Raw genomic sequence first — 26,063 nt, 5'->3', positions numbered from 1 at the left:
TAAATAAGATTAACAATGGGATTTTATTGTTTTCACAAAAATTATCTGTTGCTAATTCGTGTTAAATTTGTATGATATTGAGGTTAGTTATATAAATTTATGCAAGATCTTTTTATTGATTAAAAGTCTGCTATGGCTTTGTGAATCAAATATACAAAAGCAAATAGACTGTTTTTACATTGTACAGAAAGTATAAAATGAAAATTTTGTAAGAAAAAAAAGGTGTAATATGAATTAGTTAACTAGTAAATGAAATTCTTTGATTTTTAAAGAAAATTTTAAATGTAATCTTATCTCTCTTTTCTATCATTATTTTCAGTCAACTTAATTTTTTGTTTATTTGTGTTTTCTTTTCTATTTATGTTTTGCGGATAATTAACTTTTGTACAAATTATCACGCTCATTTTTTACTTTCTTCATTCATTGTTATCTTAGTTTATTTTATTTTAATTTATTTTTGAAGGGAGACTTATTCTAGAAATTATGGAATCATGGAATGCACAAATGATGTGAGTTTCTCAATGAAAACATTTATCCTAGTTAATTTTTTCGATGTTGTTTTCTATTTTTTATGTTCGTATAACTTTAGTTTTTTTTTTCTTAGTCTAATTTACTACTCTTTTATGATATGTATTTTTTTCTCCTTTAATTTTCTCATTATTTTAGATTTGAATATTTTGTCTTATCCAAAGAAATTTATGTAAACCACGCTTTATCTTGGAACATATATTTTTAAAGACATTTTTTCATGGGGTTTGATAACTTTCTTAAGTTGTAAGAGTGGGGTAAAATATAAATTTTGATTGAAACAAGTAATATGATAAAATGAGAATAGAATAAAAGAAAATGATTTTTCAGTGAGTTTCTTTAAAAAGAAAATGGTTGAGCCACATTTAAATGGATTAAATCATAGTTTTGGTCAACAAATGTATTGGATTAAAACTTGTAAATGTTTGTCAGTGAGTGGATTTTTTATTCGTTTATATGTTCTTAATAGGCTCTCCTTTATAACAAATAAGAGATTTGAAAAAAGAATTATTTCTTGTCTGTCTTACAAGGAGGTACTTTTTTTTAACGTGTTTCATATAAATCAAGTAGTCAAAACTCAAAATTGTTCTTCATTTCTTTTTAGTATATTTTGTTCATATGAAATAGAACTTCAAATACTTTTAATTTCATTTATCATGATTATTAAATACTTAATATTAATAAAGTGGAAAAAGTCATTTATTGAGGAACTTTTCATATTACTCCCTTTTTTAATTTGTTTTTTTAATCCATTTTCTGAAAAAGATATTTCTTTATAAATTACTTATTAATTTCAATTTTTTACATAACATGTTCACAATCAAAATTAAAGATTATTTTGGGAAATCCTATTATTTTTAAATTATAAAATTCAAATTTCTTCTTTACTTTTTAAAACCTCATGTCAAGTCAAAATCCAACAAATAAATCAAAATAAAGGAAATAATTTTTAGTCAAAACTTGAAAGAGTAATATGAGTAACTCTTTTTTCCCAAATAATTTGACACATTTTGGTTTGGTAGAAATGCATGTATTAGCTTTGTGTATTACTAATATTTTATTTAATATATTTTTTCATCCTATGCATAACTAATTTAAGTATTACTTATGCACTTACATTAATATTAAGGTGTGTATTACAAATACGTGAAAATCCATGGTGTTAGTAACACAATAGATTCTAATGCATATGACACCTGGCGCATTATTCCAAGGATACCCTAAAGTTTCTCCACCGAACTGTAGTACTGCATTAGAATGATTAAGGACGTAATTATCCCTCAAAATTCTTTCCACATTCTTTCCATCATATTTAAAGATAATTCATGTCTAGAATGACTAAAGACTCATTGTAACAAATGTTTTTAAGAAAAAAAAAATTATGCAATCCATATAATTTTTAATAGATTAAATCAAATACTATATAAAAAAAATATAAATATAACTAACGCAAGTATTACTAATATACTATATTTACATTATTATTACGCATCCTACCAAAAAACCTTATTCTCACAACAGCTTAATTAATGATAGGAGTAAATACAACACAACTTGTTAATTCCAAGGTCATGAATAAACACAAGTTTAGCCAAGGATACAATTGGCCAATGAAAAATAGTAGAGGGGGAAATTCAAACTATTCACCTTTTAAGATGTGTTTGGTAGAAAGGTAAATATTTTTCGGAAAATGTTTCTGTATTTTCTTATGTTTGATTGAAGAAAATTTTTGAAAAACATTTTCTTCATTAAACAATGAAGATAATAACTTCTTAATGGAAATAGAAAAAATAAATTCTATAAGTCACATTATTGTATGCTTATTGTATCCTCCCACCCAATATTATTTTTTGCTCAATTAAGTATAAATTACTTTTGAGATAATAATCTTTTTTGCTTACTTACCAAACTTCAAGAAACCAACTTATAAAACATTATATATGTTTATGGTATTCTCCGATCCACCCAACACCCCCAATTCCTACCTCTTGACCATTCCACTCCCACCACCGCCGAGGCCCTACATCCCAACCCCCTCCCGCCTCTACATATATTTTTTTGCTACATTATATATAAATAATTTTTTTTTCTTACTTATCAATCGCAACATTACATACAAGAAACCAACTTATTTTTGAAAAAAATATTTTTATACCAAACACTCCCCTAACATAAAATAATTGATGACTCTCTATTGAAAATTTTCAGGATGGACAAGTATATCTATAATTACTTGGTTACAAAGGGGTTGCATAAGACTGCTGAGATATTTGTAATTGAAGGAAATGTTGTAAATCCCAAAAATGTTGGTAAGTTTTTTTTATTTAAATTTATGGTAAATTTGCACTCATTAAAATAATTTTTAAAAGTTTTTTACGTGTGACTTATAACTTGCGTGTAATCATGAAAGTAGTTGTGGATGCTTGGATTATAGTAATCGGAGTAGTATCATTATGCTATACTATTGATAGATTTCACTGTCACAATATTAGTGATGGAGTTAGAATTTTTATTGAAGGGGTTTAAAAGAGTACACACGAATTAATCGTGTACGGGATTCATCATCTATTATATATACACAAAAAATAATTTTAACTAAATATAAATAAAGTAATTTTCCACAGTAGGTCAACCCCTTCCTTGTATGCTAACTCTGCCCTGACACAAGACATAGCAATAATTTTCTATTCTAAATCGAAAAAAATTCAAATTTGTCTAAATACTAGACGTAAGACAGTGGAGGATACTCTTTTATTTGATGATTATATTTTGTTTTTTTTAACAATTATATTATTCCTTTGATTTTATTTTTATTTTGAGTTTATAATAAAAGATACATTTAAATTGTCACTTTTTTTCCACGAGTTTTGCACTTTTAATTTAAGTATATATATGTTGTTTTTTTGTATATGAACTATTATTATCTATGTATTAAAATGCATTTTGAAATAACCCAAAGTTTTTCCCTGCCTTGCCCCGTTTAGCTATCGCCCTACCCTGTCCGTTTTAACCTTTGTACTGCCCCGCCCTACTCTTGTCCTGCTTCATTGTCATTGTGAATCAATTATTTTATTTTTCTATCTGAACGATAGTGATAGTTAAAGGTTGTCTCTGTATGAGCTATAACTCACAGATAGTTGTAGAAATGAGCTAGAACTCACGAATAGTTGTAAAATTAGTTACCGATGCTTGGGTTAGGATAGATTGCTTAGATTGTAAATCCCTTTGGGCAGTGGGCCTTTCCCAGACTTTGGGTGAATGCAACATACTTCGTGTATCTGAATACCCTTTTATTTGATGACTATGTTATTTTAAAGAACTTCTTTATTCTTTTGACTTCATTTTTAAGTGAGATAATGGTTAAAAAAAAAAAACACATCTGAATTATCATAGTTTCACATCTTTAAATATAATTGTTCTCTTTTCCTACATCAACCATCAATATCTATATATTAAAACACACCTCAATTATCAGTTGTTCCTTTTTCAAATAAAATAGATTGGATGGAATGATAGATAATTAATGTCATTCTTTGAAGCATTTAGTGCACTTATTTGAGGTTAATTTTATTAGAAAGTGTTTTTCATATTTTTAAAATTGTGATAATTGATATTTTTTTAAATTTTAATTATTTAATTTCTGTGATTTTTTTTAGCTATCGAATCTGCAGAGGGATATTTAATGGAATGGTGGGACGGATTTTATGATGTATACAATACTTATCAGGCCGAGAAGGCCCAACGATCCTATGTTAAGGTGTTAACTAAAATTTTTCAAGTTAAATTCATCTTTTTGAGGATTATTAAATCTAAAGACATGATTTTTTTTAAATTCTCAGGATGCATGGACTGCTGACAATGTGGGATATCATATCCCTTCTGATATGCCAACGTATTCTCCAAATACTGCTACACAGGTTACCTCTCATACCATACAATCATTTAAGCCTAATTTTATATATTGTAGCGTCTTTATTAGACCTGTCAATACGGGTCAGCCCAGCCCATTCAGACTAGTCCACACGGGATAGTCCATACGGGCTTTGAGTTTAATGGGCCGGGCCATCAAAATGATGGGTCAAAAACACCAAGTCCACACCATTAAGGCTCAAAAATACCCTTAATGTATTAGAAATGGCTCAAAGATGCCCTTCTTCCTCTATTGGTTCAAAATTACTCCTCCATCCACCTATTTGGATCAAAAATGCCCTTAACATTAAATTTAAGTCCAAAACTGTCTCCTCTTTTTAACAAATTCTGATGTGAAATATAATTTTATTTAAATTAAATACATGACATTATTTTTATTGGTCCACATGTAGTTAGACTCAAATTCATGCACAATTTAATGGTCCTCTTTTCACTAATTTTTTTAGTTATATATAAAAATTTAAAAGAATTAATTAATGTTAAAGTGCAAAATTAGAAAAGAATTCCATAAATAGGATAATTCGCAAAGTGCAAATACTCTCATAGTTAATGATTATCTATGTGTGCCCAAATATTAGAAAACATATTTTAGGTAAAATTTTGAAGACTTTTAGTTCTTTTTAGGTTTTTAACTTTTTATATAAAAAAAAAAACTTGAAAGTAATTTAAGCCTTTATTTAATTTAGGTAAGAATGCATAATATTTTACACTTCTATCCTTCTCCAACATGAAACCATAAAAATTTTAATAATACAAATAAAAATAGTAATGGTATATATATATATATGAAAATGTAATTAAGAAAAATACCCCTACATGAAATAAAAATAATAATAACTTTTTTTAAAAAAATCCATTCTCCCTTAGAAGACATTACAATAGATAAAATCATTTAATATTTTTCCTTATATATATATATTAAAATGTAAGTAGAAAAACACCTCTACGTGAAACCAAAAAAAAATAATAACTTTTTTTTAAAAAAACATTCTCCCTTAGAAGACTTTACAATAGATAAAATCATTTAATCTTTTTCCTTTATTTTTATTTTACTAAATAAATATATAAAATGGAATTAAGAGTCCTAAAATATATAAATATGAAACCTGAAACATATAGGGAAATTAAGAGTCCTAAAATATATGGAAGAAAATTAAGAGTCCTAAAATAGAAAAAAAATATTTCTTGAAAAAACAAAAATTACCATAAAAATAACTATTATGATGTACCATAAATTACTTGATAACCTTGTACCAATCTAAAATTAAAAAAATAATAATTAAAAAAAAAAACCCACCACTGACGTGAAACACACAAAAACTATATAATAATAAATATTATAATTAAAAAAATCAAAAATAATATAATAATAAAAATTTGTAACTAAAAAACCCGAAGATAATATAATAATAAAATAAATTGTAACTAAAAAAAGCTCACCACTATGTGAAACCAAAAAAATAATATAATAATATTAATGCATATCTATTCCACCAAAAAATATATAATATCATAATTAAAAAATTATAATTACAAAAAAAATTACCCCTACATGAAACCACAAAAAATAATATAATATAAAGGAGGAGACATTTTTGGACTTAAATTTAATGTTAAGGGTATTTTTGATCCAAATAGGTGGATGGAAGGGTATTTTTGAACCAATAGAGGAAGAAGGACATTTTTGAGCCATTTCTAATACATTAAGGGTATTTTTGAGCCAAATAGATGGATGGACGGATATTTTTGAGCCTAAAGGTGGAAGAAGGCTATTTGTTTAACATTTTCAATAGTTGAAGGGTATATTAGACCCTTTTCCGAAAAATAAATAATGAAATTTACTATTAAGTGTTAGTGTTAGAGATTTGTTTAAATTAATTAGGGAATTGTCCATAATGCAAAAGCCATATTAATAGAATTCACTTCTTTTTCTTCTTTTTTATTTTTTTTTTTAATTTAAGTGACATACTTGAATGAAAGTTTCTTTATTTATTTTTTTTTTTTTGAAAAAAGGTGTGATTGGAGTTAATTAGTAATAAATGAAGTTGTTTAATTTTAGAGAATATCTAAGTTGTAATTTGTAATCTTCTCTTATTATTTTCAAGTCAAATTTTTCTTGTTGGTTTCTATCTTTTATTTTATTTAGATTTTGCATGCTATTAACTTCTCCTCAATATATAATTAAAATCTTATTTTCACTTCTTGTTATCTTTTTTTTTTTTCTCTCTTTCTCCACTATTCTCTCTTCTTCTTTTCTTGACTTTCACTTTTTTATTCTCTTTTTTTTTTCTTTAGTGATTATGGGTTCGTGGTGCAATCAAGTGATGTAAGTTTTTAAATAAAAACTTTTTTTTGAATTAAATTTTTTATTTTTTCTCATGATTTTAGTTTTGTTTTCTGTTAACTCTAATTTTTTTAATGATTCTTTGGTTATATTCATTCTTTTCTCTTTTTATGTTCTCATAATTTTAAGTTTAAATGTTCTTTTTAGTCAAAGAAACTTATATAAGACATGTTATATCTTGATGATTTTTTTGATTTTTTTTTGCTTATGTTTTGATAGTTATTTTTAAGTTATAAAAGTAGGGAAAACGTATATATTTTGATTGAAACAAGTGATATGAGATGAGTGTGGAATAAATAAAACGTCTTACTAGGGGGTCTTAAGAAAAAAATTGGGTTACATTTGAAAGTATTAAATCGGTCAGGATTAATAAATGAATAGGATTAAGACTTGTTCAATTTTTTTGTATGTGCATTAATATTTTAGGTCACTTCCAATTTCTTTAATTTTATGTGTTTTTTTACGAAAGATCTTAATATTTACTCAAAGGAGATTTGAAAAGATCATTTTATGTTATTTATTTATAAGTGACCAAGAAATCTTAATTCCTCAATTTTGACCAAGAAATAAAATAACGTATACATCACTCTTCTCAGACTCCATTCATAAAATTACACTGAATATATTATTATTATTATTATTATTATTATTATTATTATTATTATTATTATTATAATGAGATAATATCAAATTTTAATCCAATTTTAAAGAAAAAATAGGAGCAACTACTTTTTTCTCAAATAATTTGGACACTTAAAAGTCCACTTATTCAGATAATACCTCAATTAATTATAGGATCAAATATGACACAATTCATTAATTCCAAGGCAATGAATAGACACAAAAATCAAATTAATGATAAAATTGACCAAATTAAAATAACACAAGGGAAGATTTTAATAATAATAAATTACGTGGCAAGGTACAACTTTCAGAGTCGATTAAATTATTTTCCCATTGAAATTTTCCATCTAGCTTTTAAATACTTAAATATATTAATTATATAAATTTTATTTCATAAAAATTAAATTTTTTATTTCTAAGTTTAAATCTCAAAATTTCAATTACGCCACATAATAAAATAATTTATAACTCTCTATTGGAAATTTTTAGGTTTGACAAGTATGTGCATGATTACTTGGTTAAGAAGGGGCTGCATTTGACTGCTGATTTATTTGCCATTGAAGCTAATGTTGTTCATCCCAATCATGTTGGTAAGTTTTTTTTTAAATAAAATTATTACTGATCTGAACTTATTATTATGCTATAATATAATAATCTTGATTATCATTTATTAAAAGTTGTTTATAATCTTGGGATTCTTTGTTAAATGATTTTTTCTTATTTTTAATTAATAGAATATACAGATCTATTATCCATTAGCTATCCGACGATATATAGAAAGATCGATTATCGATCCAATAAATTGATTATTGATTCGACAAATCGATTATCGATTTGACCTATATATAGACAGATCAATTATCATTCCGACAGATCGATTATCAATTCGACCTATATATGGATAGATTGATTATTAATTCGACCTACACTAACCCAATCATCTTTATCGAAGTCCAAATGAATGATAATCTCGATGCATGAAGCATCCTGCATTCACTCAAAGTCAAGGAAAAGGGCTTGCAGCCCAAAGGGGATGTAACCTAGGTTGGCTACCCTAACCCAAGCATCACTACCTAACTTCAAATGAATGGTAATCCCGTGAAACAAACCATTGTGCATTCACCCAAAGTCTGGGATAAAGGCCCCCCACCCAAGTGGATATAACCTAGGCATCCTATCGTAACCCAAGCATCATAGCTAACTTCAAATCAATGATAATCTTGAGGCACGAAGCATCATCCATTCACCCAAAGTAGGGGAAAAGGCCCGCAACCCAAGGGGATGAGACCTAGGTAGGCTATACTAACCCAAACATCAATAGATAACTCCAAATAAATGATAATCTCGAGGCACGAATCACCATGCATTCATCCTAAGTCTACGAAAAAAGGGGATGTGAATCAGTAGTCAACTTCAAATGAATGATAATATCGAGGCACTAAGCATCCTGCATTCACCCAAAGTGACCTAGACAACCTACTCTAACTCAAGCATTAATAACTAATTTAAGAACTCTGTTTATTACTTTGATGTTATTTTAGTTTTATACGTCTGAGTATGTCAACAACAACATATCAAGTGTAATCCCACAGAGTAGCTTCTGGGGACGGTAGAGTGTACGCAGTGCATACCACAACCTAAGAAGAAGTAGAAAGGTTGGTTCCGGTAGACCCCCGACTAGTTCTATTTATGTGGCTAATAAGGAAAGTGTGCCATATCAATTTTTCTTGAAAGTTCTTTTCGTGTTTCTAAATTACATTAATTGCTATTTGTTATTTTGGAGGGATGCGGTCCATGTATTGATTGATACTTTTATTTGTGGTGATGTGATAATGTACAATTATTTGATTTTTGGGATTTGTTTCAGCAATCGAATCCCCGGAGGGGTTGCTAAAGGAGTGGTGGAATTTTTTCTATGATACATACATGTTTCAGCAGGCTGAGTGTGCGCAAGAATACAATACTGAGGTGTTTCCTAAAATTTTCCAAGTTAAGTTCATCTTTTTCAAAGACTATTATAATCTAAATGCCTGATTTTTTTGAACTCTCAGGCAGCACATACTATTGACAATGTTGTAGCTAATATCCCCTCCGCTCTGCCAGCGCTTTCTCCTCATTCTCCCATTCTATCATTTGAGCATAATATATCTCCTATAGTGCCGGCCTTCCACCTGACGACACCTGAATATGCGTTGATGTATGATTTAAGCTTTGTTGATATGCATCATCCAACTCAGCTAGTGCCATTTGAAACTAATTTTAGGTAACATATGTTTATTGCTTATACGGACCAACATTTCTGCGCTTGATATATTTTATATTGTTTTCACTCTTCACTTAATTTCGTGTTATATCTATTCTGCTTCGTTCTTGAACAAAATCACATTTCCATTGGGTTTTGTGCAATGCAATTATGACTGTAAAATTGTATTTATCCAATTCTGTGTTGCATAGTGAAAGCATCAATTTTGTTGTTGAAGTTCGTGAATCTGTAGATTTCTAACTCTTTTTGATGTTCACGTGTCATATAGCTGCCCGATGGAGCTGATACCAGATATGCCTCAACAATGGGAGGCAACAGTATGTGTTTACATTTCCGAGACAGCAACATATTTTTTTTAAATTGCGACATAACTATCGGTTTTATTCCTTCCAGGATGAAGGAGAGGGGCTTGGTATTTTCACCGATCAAACTATACAGATGGAACCAAATTACTCTGATGCTCTTGCTACGGCTATGCTTCTGATGCCAGATACTTCTAAAGCAGGTTTGTTTTTATTAGTTTCAAATGCCTTGTGTTTTAGAAAAAAGGAAAGTCTTTTACCACAAATTAAATTTCTAATTTTTTATTTAAATTTATGTGTCATAGGGAGCGATGTTAAGAAAGAAATGGAGTCTTTTGAAACATGATGGCTAAAAATAACTTTTTATTATAGTAAAATGATAATTTTAAAGTTAAATTATTATAGTTGAGTCATTTTGTTGAGGACAAACTAATAAGGAAAGTTTGCCATATAAATTAGGATAAACGAAGTGTAACATACCAAAAGTATCATTAACATATCATTAAAATGTTAATAAGGTTTCAACATGCCATGTCAATTCTTATATTAACATATCATTAAAATGAAATTATTATTTAAAAATTTTAGATATAGAATTTTGTTGTTGTTGCTATTATTATTCTTATTCTTATTCTTATTATTCTTATTAGTATTTTAAACGGTGTAAAACGAAAAGACTACTCATGGAAAAAAGATTGGATGGAATGATTGATAATATCATTCTTTGAATTTTTTGGTGCACTTATCAGAAGTTAGTTTTTTTTGGAAAGTGCTTTTCGTGTTTCTAAATTTATATTAATTGCTATTCTTTATTTTTGAAGGATGTTCACAACATAGTGACTGATTATTTTGTTTGTAGTGTTGTGATAATATACAATTATTTAATTCTGTGATTTATTTCTACAAGATTGGTGGTATGAGTTCTATAGTATGTTCAGCTCTAATCAGACCGAGCATGCCAAAGCGCCCTATGCTGAGGTGTTCTCTAGACTTTTATAAGTTCAATTTAACTTTTTTTTTGAGACAACTATAATCTAAATGATTGATTTTTTATAAATTCTCAGGCTGTACAGACTATGGACAATATGGTACCTCAGGTCCCATACGCTGTGCCAGCTAGCTTTCTTACTATGCATCGTTTGGTCCTTATTTTATAGATTATAATGTCTCCCTTACGATGTCAATCTTTTGTCCTAACTATAGGCACATAACATATCATCTGCGGCCCCAGCCTTTAGTCCTGAGAGATCACAAGAGCAATGCCCTTTCGATCAAACTGTGCAGATGGAACCAAGTCCCCATGCCCATAAAAAGATTAAGCTTTCGGTGCCAGAACCTTCGGAAGCAGGTTCGTTGTATTAGTTTCAAATACTTTGAGTTTATGTTTTAGAATCTTTTATCTTTGATTTTGATAACACATATGAGCTCACCTAAGTAGTTTATACTCTTATACATCGACTTAACATGCATTAAGATGATAACCAAATACTGCTAGAAAGAATGTATCTATAGCATAGATTATTTGGTAGTTACAGAAATGAATCAAAAAATCAAGAATACTAATGTCAAATTTTGTTAGTGTGAAAATGTTATGGTTGTGTGGATGATCTGTTTGTCAATTATAAGCTCTTCAACGAAAATTAAATAGTTCTCTGTTATAACGGAAACTCATGTCAGATTCTTTGTTGATTATCGTTGTCAGGTTTTTCCATTGACTCCAGCTCAGAGATGTTGCAAACTGATCAATATCTCACGATTTCCGATCTTCCTCATGACATTAAGAAGGTGATAATTTTGAGAAAGATCATAATTCGTTAGCTGTTATAAAGTTTATGTAGGCTATATATGCCATGAATAAAGAAAAATGAATTTCTTTTACTTAATTTAAAGAAATAATATATTGATGGTACTTGTATTCAAGTCCATTGTTAGGTTTATATAAAAGATCGTATTCTTCCTTGGTTGTGAATAAGCCTTTCTTAGATTAGCGAGAAGCCTAGTCAATCATATCTATAGATTTATGTCAAAATGATGACGGCAACTTTGGCTCATGAAGTATTCTTTGTTTACGCAAGGTTCGGTGAAGAGCCATATCCCAAGGGATACAATATAGGCTGCCTACCTTGATGCGAGCATCAATAGCTGATTCCATTGCTCGAATTTTTGACCTAACAGTGACACAGCGGCAACTGGTGCACCAAGCATTCCATGTTAGAAGGGTCTAGGGAAAGGCCGCATTGCAAGGGTTGTGATGTAGGCAAGCTACACTAATGCAAGCATTAATGGTTGCTTGCATGTCTCGAACCAATGACCTGTAGGTCACACAGAGACAACTTTACCATTCTTGCTAATATTTTCTATAACATGTGATTTTTATATGTGATCTCTTGAAATTACCTCAAGAGTAGAGGGCATAGATTGAGTAAAGTTTTTAAATTGTGATATCCATTTCACATATAGAAGGGGGAAGACATCCTCATTCTGCATCATCGGGAGGATATGGTAGGAGACGAAGTGAAAAAGGAAATGAATGTTAGTTCAATTATTGAGTTCCATAAGATTTGTTTTGTTTATGTATCGGAAATTCACCTCACCGCCTTTTCATATAGGAGAAAACCGAGAATTCTTTCTCGCAATGAGAAAAGGATGAACTCCATTTAAAGAGTAGAGCCTTGATCGTTTCCAAGCCTGTGCACTTTGAGCGCGAAGCCTTCCATATGGGAACACTAGTTTGATTCGCCCACTCTTGTCATTATTGATGTAATGATCACGCTGTCAAGCAAGCTTAGACCATTAGGCTCCAATGTTTTGAAAAGCGAAAAGCACAAAAAGGAAACCAGATCTATGGGCGTGAAGCGAAAAGATAGAATTAAAGCGCATACTTCTTTGAAGTAAATCACACAAAGAAGCAATAAGACCTATGGCTTTAAGCAAAAAGTGAGAACTAAAGCGCATGCTTCGGTGAACTAAAGCACACGAGTTATGGAAAACAATAAAAAAGTACCTAATATATATATATATATATGAATTTAATGCTATACTAAAGCTAATATCAATCCAACTGCTCATAGTTAAGCCAAATATAACCGTTTATCATGGGAATTATTTTGCGCATCATCATTTGAGTGCACGCACACTTCTCCAAGCTTCTTTGCTTTGCTCATGAAGAGATAAATCCTCCCTTGGCTTGATTTATCGTTTTAAACAATAAAACCCTGATCCTTAATAGTACTATGTGTCTTAGCTGATCTTGCCATCATAACATATCCGAAAGTTGTTATTTACTTTGATCTCTTGTGCAAATAGCTTGGTATAAATCAAACATATTTTAGACTACTTTGTCTTTGAAAGTAGTCTAAAACCTTTTTATCTAGGCCATTCCAATTTTAACAAGTTATTACTAGGGGTCCCTGACCTAGTACAAGTAGTGCTGGAGAATGTTATAAACTAAATAGAAACATTCCATTTGTGACTTCCTTTCTCTTTTCCTTATAATTTTCATATATAGAATATAAACTACACAATTAGGTAAAACGCACAAGTTATGGAAACTAAAATAAGAACAATACATGTATGAATTTAATGCTATAATTAAGTTATGGTGAGGATTTTTTGCGTGTCTTCATCTGAAGCGCATTGTTTCTCTCATAAAGAAACAAATCCTTTCTTGGATTGCTTTTCGTTGTTATAGTCCTGTTGCAAAAGTCCCACATCAGTTATATAGGGAACTGATGTGGGGCTTATATAACCATGGGCTTTCCCACCTTAATAGCTAACTTTTGCGATGTGGCTCTCCTAAGTTTGTATCAATGTTATCAGAGACACCCATCACCCTCCATGCACACTGTGCCTTGGTTGGTGAAGATGGTATGGCACTATTCGTCCAGTGCTAGCAATGTCTAGAGCACAACCATCAAGGCGCCTGGCACCTCACTCAAAAAGGCTACTTGGTAAAGAGCTACGTACACAAATAAAGTGTAGGATACCGAGTGTGGAGCCGTTAAGGACGACAGATGCGGAGTGTGGTGGTTTATTATGATCCTATTGCTAAAAGTCCCACATCAGTTATATAGGGAACTGATGTTGGGCTTATATAACCATGAGCTCTCCCACCTTAATAGCTAGATGGGGTGTGATTCTCCTAAGATTGTATCAAAAATCTTGCCATCATAACATGTATGAAATTAGTTTCCCTTTACATTGATCGGTTTCTATATTCTTCAAGTAGCTACCTATAAAGTAAATATATTTTAAACTACCCGACCTTTGTAAGTAGTCCAAAATACTTCTACCTCGGTCATTCCAATTTCCGCAAGTTAATACTAGAGGCGTCCGACTTGGCAAGTTGTATTCGAGAATGTTATAAACTAAATAGAAATATTCCGTTTGTGACTTCCTTTCTATTTTTCCTTATAATCATCATAGGGTAGAGCATAAATTAAAGATATAAATATATAATGAAATAGAAACCTTTTTTCTTTCAGTTTTCAATTCAACAAATCATCATAAATGCATAAACAATAAAGGCTCAAATCTCATTTTATTTTCTAATGAATGGGTGGTTGTTGGGCAAGGTTGTTCGAATACAAAGTGTGGCTTTCCATAAGAGGCAGGTGTAGTGTTGTGGCCCTGGGTTCATCTGCACCCAGTACTTCCAACGCAAAATCTGAGTTATGCATAAAAATCTAGTAAAATTTTGATGACTAGTATGTATAATAATTTCAAAAATACAATGTGTTCTATACAACGAACCTTAAAGGTTGAACCTATAGGGCTTAAATTCTTGATTTGCCTCTGCTTTTCATTTATGTCTCATAGCTCCCTATCATGCTTTCTGATTACTTTCTACAAAATCCTATAAGAAATAATATACATTTAAACATATCTTGTGGCATACTGTTTTCATGCTTGTATTATGGTCTACGTCATCCCTCGCCAACATAAGGGTGGATTAGTTAAAAAAACCATTGTATCCGACCAGGGAAAAAATATGTTCCTCCATATCTGTTGTTTACTAAATTTAAATTATGCACAACAATTTGAATGAACTGTTTCATGCTCGCTGTGTAATTCTTCAAAAAAAAATTAAAAGATCTTACTGCTATACTGAGAATTTTAATGTGCTTCTTTTCATTTTTTACAGGTGCTTCAGTTTTGTCAAGTTATTATACGAGTGCCTGCAATAATTACTATAAATTGTGGTATCGCTTCCTAGATATACCACTTACCGGGCAAATACCTTCGCACCGCAAAAAGGTGATTCTTCCCATCTGTCCTGGTGGACAAAGTCACCTTATCTGTTGCTAGTGGGAGGTAGGAGGTATTCCATCGATTTAATCGAGGTATGTGAAAGCTGGCCCAAACTCCAAAATTATCAGAAAAAAAGAGAGTGAGCCATCGATGTGCATATACACTTAGTTTTTCTCCTATAAGTAGGTGAAGAGCTGTGGTTATTAGGAGCTAAAATTGAAACTTAAGCTGATGCTTAAAATATGCACTTTTTGACCATCGACTTTGCTCATTGGGTTTCTGTTTGCTGATGATTGACATGACAGAAGTGTCATATGATCCGTTTCATTCATTTAAAGAAACAGTAAAACGAATGTTACTTCTTGTCTGATTTGAATATTTGATCTAAATGGCAACTAAATAACCATGCGTTGAATAGTTCCTTCATTTTGCATGGTTAAACAGATAATTGTACGATGCTTACCGATAATGGCATAAATTCAAGATTATATGATGACATAGCAGAGGGTGTATTTAAGTGACACGGTTAGGACAAAAGGGTAGTAAGACTAGTAACATGGTGCCATCAGCTGACGAACGTCCTCTCCATCCAAAGTATATATAAATCATAGTAGAATAGAGTTTAGGCCTATGAAAGTAACGCAAAATTAGGGGTTGAGTAACCCTATTCTAAGTTGCTCGGACTCTCAAAAATTGTGGCCGCACCTATGTCGGATCCTTCAAAAATGCACTTCTTTTGAAGGATCCGACATGCACCCAATGACATTGTTGGAAGAGTCCGAGCAACATAGACCCTATGATAGAGATGTTTTGGAACTCTATGGTTGTGGAGGCATATGGGGATAATAGGCTATCGGGATGACTTAAAGTGAAACCGTGATTACTGGAGGTTCCATGTTGTAACTAAGCCAAGGACAACGGAGATGAATATCAAGGGCATTTTTGCTACTGCTAATTTTCAATATAAGAAGTATATGAAAGACAATACGTGTTTTTTATCGGTCTTCTTGGTCCAAAAAAGAAGTTGGCTTGCTTGTTTGTCCATGACTGTCGTCTCTGTGCTAGCGAGATCAAATAAATATAGTCCACGAAGTTGTTTTTTTTCTTCTTTTCTAATTATAATAGTTATTACTTATATTGCATAGTGATAATTAGTTGTTACTTAGATATTGCATAGTGAAAGCATCGATTTGATTGTTGAAGTTCTCGAATCTGTAGATTTCAAACTCTTTTTAATGTTCATGTGTCATACAGCCACCCGATGAAGCTGATTCCATATATGCCTCAACAATGGGAGTCCAGCATATGTGTTCACATTTCCGATACAGCAGCATATTTTCTTAAAGTTGAGACATAACTGTCGGTTTTATTCCTTCCAGGATGAAGGAGAGGGACTTGGTATTTACACTGAACAAACTACGCTAATGGAACAAAACTCCGATGCTCCTACCACGGCTATGCTTCCGATGCTAGATTCTTCTGAAGCAGGTTTGGTTGTATTGGTTTCAAATGCCTTGAGTTTTAAGGAAAAAAGGAAGTCTTTTACCACAAATTTATTAATTCTTTATTTAAAAGCCATGTGTCATAGGGAGTGATTTTAAGAAATAAAGAAGTCTGTGAAACATGAAGGCTAAAATAAACTTTAGACATGTGACTATAAATTATTATAGTAAAATGAGAATTCTAAAGTTAAATTATTCTGAAATATATAATTGAGTCATTTTGTTCAAGGCGAACTAATAAGGGAAGTTTACATAGGATAAACGGAGTGTTAACATACTAAAAGTATCCTTGATATCTAGTAGTAGGTTTCAACATGCCATCTCAATTCTTATATTAACATATCATTAAAATGAAAATATTATTAAAAAATTTTAGATATAGAATTTTGTTGTTGTTGTTCTTATTATTATTTTTAAATGGTCTAAAAAGAAAAGACTGCCCATAGAAAATATATTGAATGGAATGATTGATAATGCCATACTTTGAAGTTCTTGGTGCACTTATCAGAGGTTAATTTTTTCTCGATAGTGCTTTTCGTGTTTTTAAATTTGCATTAATTGCTATTCTTTATTTTGGAAGTATGTTCATAACGTATTGACTGATCATTTTGTTTGTGGTATTGTGCTAATATACAATTATTTAATTTTGTGATTTCTTTCGGCTGTCGAATCTCAGGAGGTATTCCATGAGATTGGTGGTATGGGTTCTTCAGTGTATTCAATTCGAATCAGGTCGAGCGTGCCGAAGAGCCCTATGGTGAGGTGTTTTCTAGACTTTTATAAGTTAAATTTAGCTTTTTTTAAATTTTTTGAGACTACTATAATCTAAATGAATGATTTTTTTTTTAAATTCTCAGGCAGCACAAACTATGGACAACGTGGTACCTCAAGTCCCATATGTTGTGCCATTTAGCTCACTTATTATGCATCGTTTGGTCTATATTTTATAGATTACAATGTCTCTGTTATGATGTCACTCTTTTGTCCTGATTATAGGCACATGATATATCACCTGAGGTGACTGCCTTTAGTCCTGAGAGATTGCAAGAGCAATGCCCTATCTATCAAACTATGGAGATGGAACCAAATCCCCGTGCCCTTAAAAATATTAAGCTTTCGGTGCCAGAGCCTTCGGAAGCAGGTTCGTTGTATTGGTTTCAAATACTTTTCGTTTATCTTTCGGAATCTTTTGTCTTTGATCTTGATGACACATGTGAGCTCACCTAAGAAGTTTATACTCTTCTATGTCGACTTAACATGCATTTTTGAACCAAAATACTAATGTCAATTTTTGTTAGTGTATGAAAATGTTAAGGCTGTGTGGATGATCTGTTTTCAATTATAAGCTGTTCATGGACAATTTAAATAGTTCTCTGTTGTGGAAACTCATAATAGATTCTCTGCTGACGATCATTATCAGGTTATTCCGTCGTTCTGGGATGCAGTAAATTCCCTAGTCTACTCAATATCTTGTGATTTTCCGATCTTCCTCCTGGCATGGAATTAAGAAGGTGATAAGTTTGAGAAAGATCATAATTCGTTAGCTTTTAAACCGTATATGTAGGCTTAATGTGCCATGAACTAAGACAAATGAGCTTCTTTTACTTAATTTGAAGCAACAATATATTGATCATACTTGTACTCAAGTCCATTGTTAGGTTTATATAAAAGATCACATTCTTCCTTGGTTGTGAATAAGCCTTTCTTAGATTAGCGAGAAGCTTAGTCAACATATCGACAGATTTGTGTCAAAATGATGGCGACAAATTTGGTGCATGAAGGATTCTGTGTTTACGCAAGGTTCAGCGAAGGGCCATATCCCAAGGGATACAACGTAGGCAGCCTACCCTGCTGCAAACATCAATTGATATGTAAACCTAATGATTGACTAGGCTTCTCGCTAATCTAATAAAGGCTTATTCACAATGAAGGACGAAAGCAGTATTTTATATAAACCTAATAATGGACTTGACTACAAGTACCATCTATATATTGTTTCTTCAAATTAAGTAAAAGAAATTCGTCTGTCTTAGTTCATGGCATATATAGTCTACAAAGATTGTTTATAAACTAATGAATTATGATCTTTCTCAAGTTTATCACCTTCTTAATGCCATGAGAAGAGGAAGATCAGAAAATCACGAGATATTGATTAGACTAGGGAGCTTGTTGCATCGTAGAGCTAGAGCCTGTGGAACAATCTGATAACGATTATATCAACAAAGAATCTGATATGATTTTCTGTTATAACAGAGAACTATTTAATTGTCCTTGAAGATCTTATAATTGACAAAAAGATCATCCACACAGTCATAACATTATCAGACACTAACTAAAATTTACATGGGTATTCTTGTTCAAAATGCATGTTAAGTCGACGTATAAGAGTATAAACATCTTAGGTGAGTTCACATGTGTTATCAAGATCAAAGACAAAAGATTCTAAAACATAAACTCAAAGTATTTGAAACCAATACAACAAACCTACTTTAGAAGGTTCTGGCACCGAAAGCTTAATCTTTTTAAGGGCACGGGGATTTGGTTCCATCTTCACAGTTTGATCGATAGGGCATTGCTCTTGCGATCTCTCAGGACTAAAGGTCAGCACCGCAGATGATATGTTATGTGCCTATATTTAGGACAAAAGAGTGACATCATAACGGAGACATTGTAATTTATAAAGTAAGGACCAAACGATGCATAGTAAGAGAGCTAACTAGCACAGCATATGGGACTTGAGGTACTACATTGTCCATAGTTTGTGTAGCCTGAGAATTTAAAAAATAATCATTCATTTGGATTATAGTAGTGTCAATTAAAAAAAAGAAGTTAAATTTTACTTAGAAAAGTCTACAGAACACCTCAGCATAGGGCTCTTCAGCATGCTCCGCCTGATTCAAATTTAACATACTGAGAACTCATACCACCAATCTTCTAGGAATACCTCCTGAGATTCGATAGCTGAAAGAAATAGCAGAATTAAATAATTGTACATTAGCACAACACCACGAACAAAATGATCAGTCACTATATTGTGAACATCCCTCCAAAATAAAGAATAGCAATTAATTCATTTTAGAAACACAATAAGTACTTTCCAGAAAAAATTAACCTCCGATCGGTCACTTAGAAGATTGGTGGTATGCATTCTATGGAATGTTCAGCTCAAATCAGGATTAGCATCCGAAGATCCGTATGCTGAGGTGTTCCCTAAGCTTTTCTAAGTTATATTTATCTTTTTTTTAGATTATTATATTATAATGTAAATGTATATTTTTTTTAATTCTCAGGCCGCACGGACTATGGACAATGTGGTACGTCAAGTCCCTCATGCTGTGCCAGCATCTTTTCGCCCTTCTGCTAGACCAGTTAGCTCTCCTACCGTACATCGTTTTGTCCTAATTTTATTGATTATAATTTCTCCTTCTGATTTCACTTTTTTGTCTTATAGGGCACATAATATATCTCCTCTGGGGCCGGCCTTTAATCCTGAGAGGTTGCAAGTGCAATACCATCCGAGGATGGATGAGGACGAAGTGACATCTAATTTAAGATTTCTTGAGATTCGTTGTAGTCAGAGGACACCATTTGTAACCAAATCTAGGTAACGTGTTATGTTTATTTGCTAATACGAACCAATGTTTTTGCAGTTGTATTTTATAGTGTTTTCCTTGTTAACTTAACTTCATGTTATATTATGCTGCTTTGCTCTGAAAAAAATAATGATTCCATTGGATTTTTTGCAACACAATTATGACCATAAAATTGAATTTATCCTGTTCTCAGTATTAATTTCCCTGGATAACTAGTTATGTCTATGATATTGCATAGTGAAAGCGTCAATTTGGTTGTTGAAGTTCTGATGAGAAGATTTATAACTCGTTTTGATTTTCATGTGTCATACAGATGCTTGATGGAGCGGATTCCTAGTACGCGTCAACAGAGGGAGGGCGGAGTATGTTTACATTTCCGAGACAACCACATTTTGTTTTTTTAAGTTGTGGCATGACTGACGAAGTTTAATTCTTTCCAGGATGACGGAGCGGGATGTGGTATTTACTTTGAACAAACTATGCAGATGGAACCAAACACCATGCTTCCGGCGCCAGATCCTTATGAAGCAGGTTCGTTTGTATTGGTTTCAAATACCTTACGTTTATGTTTCAGAATCTCGTCATTGGTCTTGATAACACGTGTGAGCTCACTTAGGTAGTTTCTACTTATGTACGTTGACTTAACATGCATTAAGATCGTAACCAAATTCTGCAAGAAAAGCTTCTTCGATGGAGCAATCAGTTGCATACTCGTTCCTGTATTGCATTTACCAACACTACATGAATTTTAGTTTTAACTTTTTATCTCCGATTCTGAACACCAAGTACTTATATAGAGTAGATTACAGCCTCGTTTCTGTCCAGCTTTAAGGAGATGAAATATTTAGCGTAAGGTGAGGTTTTGTTTGGCGTATACAAGATCTCTCAATACGTAACGGAATGTATCTACAGACTAGATTATTTGGTAATCACACAAGTGAATAAAAGAATTGCTTATCTGAGAACGTCTTTTGACCTATAATAAGAATGTTCATTTTTGCTAGTGTATGAAAATCTTGGTCGGTTACCAGTCCTTCAAGGCCAATTAAACAGTTCTCTGTTATAACAGAGATACAGCAAACTCCATAATCAAAGCAAGATCTTCCTCTTTGCATGGAATTAAGAAGGTGATATCCTCAGAAAGCTCACAATTCATTAATTATTGTACAGTAATGTAGGCTATAGTTGTGAGGAATGACGGATGCATTTTGTTACTTCTTGATTGTTCTAAGCTTATAAGCATTTTGTAATCCAAGATTTACTCATGAGTACTCGATCATGAGTGCAATGACATCCGATTTTGTTGCTTTCTGCCGATTATAAAATGACTGTTGCATATTTTTTCTACCAATACGGAGATTTAGGAGAAATGGTTCTTTAAGAAGCATCCTGTTACTTTTGCTACAAGCGGAAAGAATGACAATATCATATACTGTACAACAACCCCAACATACCCGGTGTAATCCCAGAAGTGGGGTCCAGGTAGGGTGATGTGTACGCAGCATTAAAGTGCAGTGTCTTGATGGTGAATGTTAAGCTGCTAATACATTGAGATGAGGCATAGAGGGTTAAGGTTTCAAAGCTGAGAGAACGTAACGTTGATGGCTTTAAGCATTAGTGATTAAGGTTAAGGTTATAAAGTTGATGGCTTTAGGCATTAGTGATTCTGTATAAGGTTAAGGTGACCTACGACTTTTGGTATTCATATTAGCTGCCTTGATCATTGATGACATAACATTATACTAATGATAGTTAAGCTTATGCAAATTAGACTCCAAATAGTTTTTAAAGATATTGATCCTTAGTGTTTGAAGAAACATATGTTGATGGCACTTGTATTCAAGTCCATTATTAGGCTTATATTTGGTCGTTCATAAGCTGTTATTAGATTAGCGAGGAGCGTAATCAATCAAATCTACAGATTTAGTGTCGAAATGATAAGGGCAGCCTGATGCATGCAGCAGCGTCTTGCATTTCTGCTGGATCCAGGCAGGGGCCATACTCTATCAATGTAGGTAGACAACCATCTCGATGTAAACATTAATGGCTTATTCCACAGAGAACAACTTTATAGTTGCTTGAAGGCTCCCCTTCTTACCATCAAAATGATAAAAATGTAAAGGGACTGTGCCTGCTTTTCCTGCAGAGAATTTCTCATGAGTATAGATTGAGGAATGAACTGTTTCATGCTCGCTGTGTAATTCTTCAAAAAAAAATTAAAAGATCTTACTTCTATACTGAGAATTTTAATGTGCGTCTTTTCATTTTTTACAGGTGCTTCAGGTTTGTCAAGTTGTGAACTATGGTATCACATCCTAGATATACCACTTTCCGGGCAAATACCTTCGCACCGCGAGAAGGTAATTCTTCCCACCTGTCCTGGTGGACAGAGTCACCTGATAATCTGTTGCTAGTGGGAGGTGGGAGGTATCCCATGGATTTAATCGAGGTACGTGAAAGCTGGCCCAAACTCTAAAATTATCGAAAAATAAGAGAGTGAGCCATCAGTGTGCATATACACTTGGTTTTTCTCCTACAAGTAGGTGAAGAGCTGTGGTTATTAGGAGCTGAAAGTGAATCTTAAGCTGACGCTTAAAATATGCACTTTTTGACCATCGACTTTGCTCATTGGGTTTCTGTTTGCTGATGATTGACATGACAGAAATGTCATATTATCCGTTTCATTCATTTCAAGAAACAGTAAAATGAATGTTACTTCTTGTCTGATTTGAATATTTGATCTAAATGGCAACTAAATAACCATGCATTGAATAGTTGTACGATGTTACTTCCTTTTGCATGATTAAACAGATAATTGTACGATGCTTACCGATAATGGCATAAATTCAAGATTATATGATGACATAGCAGAGGGTATAATTAAGTGACACGGTTAGGACAAAAGGGTGGTAAGACTAGTGACACGCACCCAATGACATTGTTGGAAGAGTCTGAGCAACATAGACCCTATGATAGAGATATTTTGGAATTCTATGGTTGTGGAGACAATGGGGATAATAGGCTATCGGGATGACTTAAAGTGAAACCGTGATTAGTGGAGGTTCCATGTTGTAACTAAGCCAAGGACAACGGAGACGAATATCAAGGGCGTTTTTGCTACTGCTTATTTTCAAGATAAGAAGTATATGAAAGACAATACGTGTTTGTTATCGGTCAGCTTGGTCCAAAAAAGAAGTTGGCTTGCTTGTTTGTCAATGACTGTCGTATCTGTGCTGGCGATATCAAATATATATAGTCCACGAAGTTACTTTTTTTTTTCTTTTCTAATTATAATAGTTATTACTTATATTGCATAGTGATAATTAGTTATTACTTAGAAATTGCATAGTGAAAGCATCGATTTGATTATTGAAGTTCTCGAATCTGTAGATTTCAAACTCTTTTTAATGTTCATGTGTCATACTGCCACCTGACGGAGCTGATTCCATATATGCCTCAACAATGGGAGTCTAGCGTATGTGTTTACATTTCCGATACAGCAGCATATTTTCTTAAAGTTGCGACATAACTGTCGGTTTTATTCCTTCCAGGATGAAGGAGAGGGACTTGGTATTTACACTGAACAAACTACGCTAATGGAACAAAACTCCGATGCTCCTACTACGGCTATGCTTCCAATGCCAGATTCTTCTGAAGCAGGTTTGGTTGTATTGGTTTCAAATGCCTTGCGTTTTAAGGAAAAAAGGAATTCTTTTACCACAAATTTATTAATTCTTTATTTAAAAGCCATGTGTCATAGGGAGTGATTTTAAGAAATAAAGAAGTCTTTTGAAACATGACGGCTAAAATAAACTTTAGACATGTGACTATAAATTAGTATAGTAAAATGAGAATTTTAAAGTTAAATTATTCTGAAATATATAATTGAATCATTTTGTTGAGGGCAAACTAATAAGGGAAGTTTACATAGGATAAACGGAGTGTTAACATACTAAAAGTATCCTTGATATCTAGTAGTAGGTTTCAACATGCCATGTCAATTCTTATATTAACATATCATTAAAATGAAAATATTATTAAAAAATTTTAGATATAGAATTTTGTTGTTGTTGTTCTTATTATTATTTTTAAATGGTCTAAAAAGAAAAGACTGCCCATAGAAAATAGATTGAATGGAATGATTGAAAATGCCATACTTTGAAGCTTTTGGTGCACTTATCAGAGGTCAATTTTTTCTGGAAAGTGCTTTTCGTGTTTTTAAATTTGCATTAATTGCTATTCTTTATTTTGGAAGGATGTTCATAAAACATTGACTGATCACTTTGTTTGTGGTGTTGTGCTAATAGACAATTATTTAATTCTACGATTTCTTTCGGCTGTCGAATCTCAGGAGATATTCCTAGAGATTGGTGGTATGAGTTCTTTAGTATATTCAATTTCAATCAGGTCGAGCATGCCGAAGAGCCCTATTCTGAGGTGTTTTCTAGACTTTTCTAAGTTAAATTTAGCTTTTTTTAAATTTTTTGAGACTACTATAATCTAAATGAATGATTTTTTTTAAATTCTCAGGCTGCACAAACTATGGACAATGTGGTACCTCACATATGTTGTGCCAGTTAGCTCACTTATTGTGCATCGTTTGCTCCATATTTTATAGATTACAATGTCTCTGTTATGATGTCACTCTTTTGTCCTAATTATAGGCACATGATATATCACCTGAGGTGACGGCCTTTAGTCCTGAGAGATTGCAAGAGCAATGCCCTATCGATCAAAGTGTGGAGATGGAACCAAATCCCCGTGCCCTTAAAAATATTAAGCTTTCGGTGCCAGAGCCTTCGGAAGCAGGTTAGTTGTATTGGTTTCAAATACTTTTCGTTTATGTTTCGGAATCTTTTGTCTTTGATCTTGATAACACATGTGAGCTTACCTAAGAAGTTTATCCTCTAATATTTGTTAGTGCATGAAAATATTATGGTTGTGTGGATGATCTGTTTGTCAATTATAAGTTGTTCAAGGACAATTAAATAGTTCTCAGTTGTAACGGAAACACATATTAGATTCTTTGTTGATGATCGTTATCAGTTGTTTTGTCGTCTCTAGCTCTAGGTTGTAGCAAACTCCCTAGTCTATTCAATATCTCGCGATTTTCTGATCTTCCTCTTGGCATGGCATTAAGAAGGTGATAAGTTTGAGAAAGATCATAATTCGTTAGCTGTTAAACCGTATATGTAGGCTATATGTGTCATGAACTAAGATAGATGAATTTCTTTTACTTAATTTGAAGCAACGTAGTACCATCATTAAATATAATTATAGAAAAATATAAATAACAAATAAAAATATAATTATCTTGAAAAAAATATATATTATACTATAAATAATTAAAATTGTACTACGCTATAATGAATGGCAGTTCTATGTTATATACGTATGCAGAGGACTGTGCAAAAAATTAAAATAATAATAAATTGATAAAAATTCTAATATTTATGAAATAAAGGGTAATTATCAATGAATCATGTAAAACTAAAATATGACAATAAATGAGTAAAAATTATAAAAATTAATTATTATTAATAATTTATTAATACTTGCAAAAATGTATGTTGAGTATAAAAAATGGAGAAGATGAATTGTGTGTGTGAATAAAATAAATGAAAGATTCTTGTGTGTGTGTGTGTTTTAACCATTCCTAAAAATAATTAGAGCCCTTTATTGACAACAATCAGCCCATCTTTGTTGACCAAATCAATAAATAATAAA

General features: G+C 32.0%; 2 protein-coding genes across 2 annotated transcripts; both read left to right on the top strand.

Moving 5' to 3' along the window:
- The first annotated feature begins 7,901 nt into the window (after positions 1-7,901).
- On the top strand, positions 7,902-10,337 carry LOC107854114. Its single transcript, XM_047411503.1, has 6 exons — positions 7,902-8,016; positions 9,294-9,394; positions 9,478-9,689; positions 9,958-10,006; positions 10,083-10,194; positions 10,297-10,337. The coding sequence occupies exons 2-6, from the start codon at positions 9,353-9,355 to the stop codon at positions 10,335-10,337; spliced, it is 456 nt and encodes a 151-aa protein (XP_047267459.1). The 5' UTR covers positions 7,902-8,016; positions 9,294-9,352.
- A 565-nt stretch (positions 10,338-10,902) lies between these two features.
- On the top strand, positions 10,903-11,833 carry LOC124897853. The gene is made up of 4 exons (XM_047411454.1): positions 10,903-10,969; positions 11,056-11,088; positions 11,195-11,339; positions 11,694-11,833. The coding sequence occupies exons 1-4, from the start codon at positions 10,922-10,924 to the stop codon at positions 11,807-11,809; spliced, it is 342 nt and encodes a 113-aa protein (XP_047267410.1). The 5' UTR covers positions 10,903-10,921; the 3' UTR covers positions 11,810-11,833.
- Positions 11,834-26,063: the final 14,230 nt, after the last annotated feature.

This window comes from Capsicum annuum, chromosome 4, assembly GCF_002878395.1.
Source record: "Capsicum annuum cultivar UCD-10X-F1 chromosome 4, UCD10Xv1.1, whole genome shotgun sequence".
In the NCBI taxonomy this organism is placed as follows: Eukaryota; Viridiplantae; Streptophyta; class Magnoliopsida; order Solanales; family Solanaceae; genus Capsicum; species Capsicum annuum.
Note: the sequence above shows the minus strand (reverse complement) of the source record. Positions and strands in the feature narration are given on the sequence as shown.

What these genes read in the sequence shown, in the direction of transcription:
- LOC107854114 (XM_047411503.1), top strand. Translation starts at nt 9,353, where the DNA reads ATGTTTCAGCAGGCTGAGTGTGCGCAAGAATACAATACTGAG. An exon ending in CGCAAGAATACAATACTGAG is followed by an intron (nt 9,395 to 9,477) that starts GTGTTTCCTAAA and finishes TTGAACTCTCAG; the next exon opens with GCAGCACATACTATTGACAA. An exon ending in CCATTTGAAACTAATTTTAG is followed by an intron (nt 9,690 to 9,957) that starts GTAACATATGTT and finishes CGTGTCATATAG; the next exon opens with CTGCCCGATGGAGCTGATAC.
- LOC124897853 (XM_047411454.1), top strand. Translation starts at nt 10,922, where the DNA reads ATGTTCAGCTCTAATCAGACCGAGCATGCCAAAGCGCCCTATGCTGAG. An exon ending in TGGACAATATGGTACCTCAG is followed by an intron (nt 11,089 to 11,194) that starts GTCCCATACGCT and finishes TCCTAACTATAG; the next exon opens with GCACATAACATATCATCTGC. An exon ending in GCCAGAACCTTCGGAAGCAG is followed by an intron (nt 11,340 to 11,693) that starts GTTCGTTGTATT and finishes TATCGTTGTCAG; the next exon opens with GTTTTTCCATTGACTCCAGC.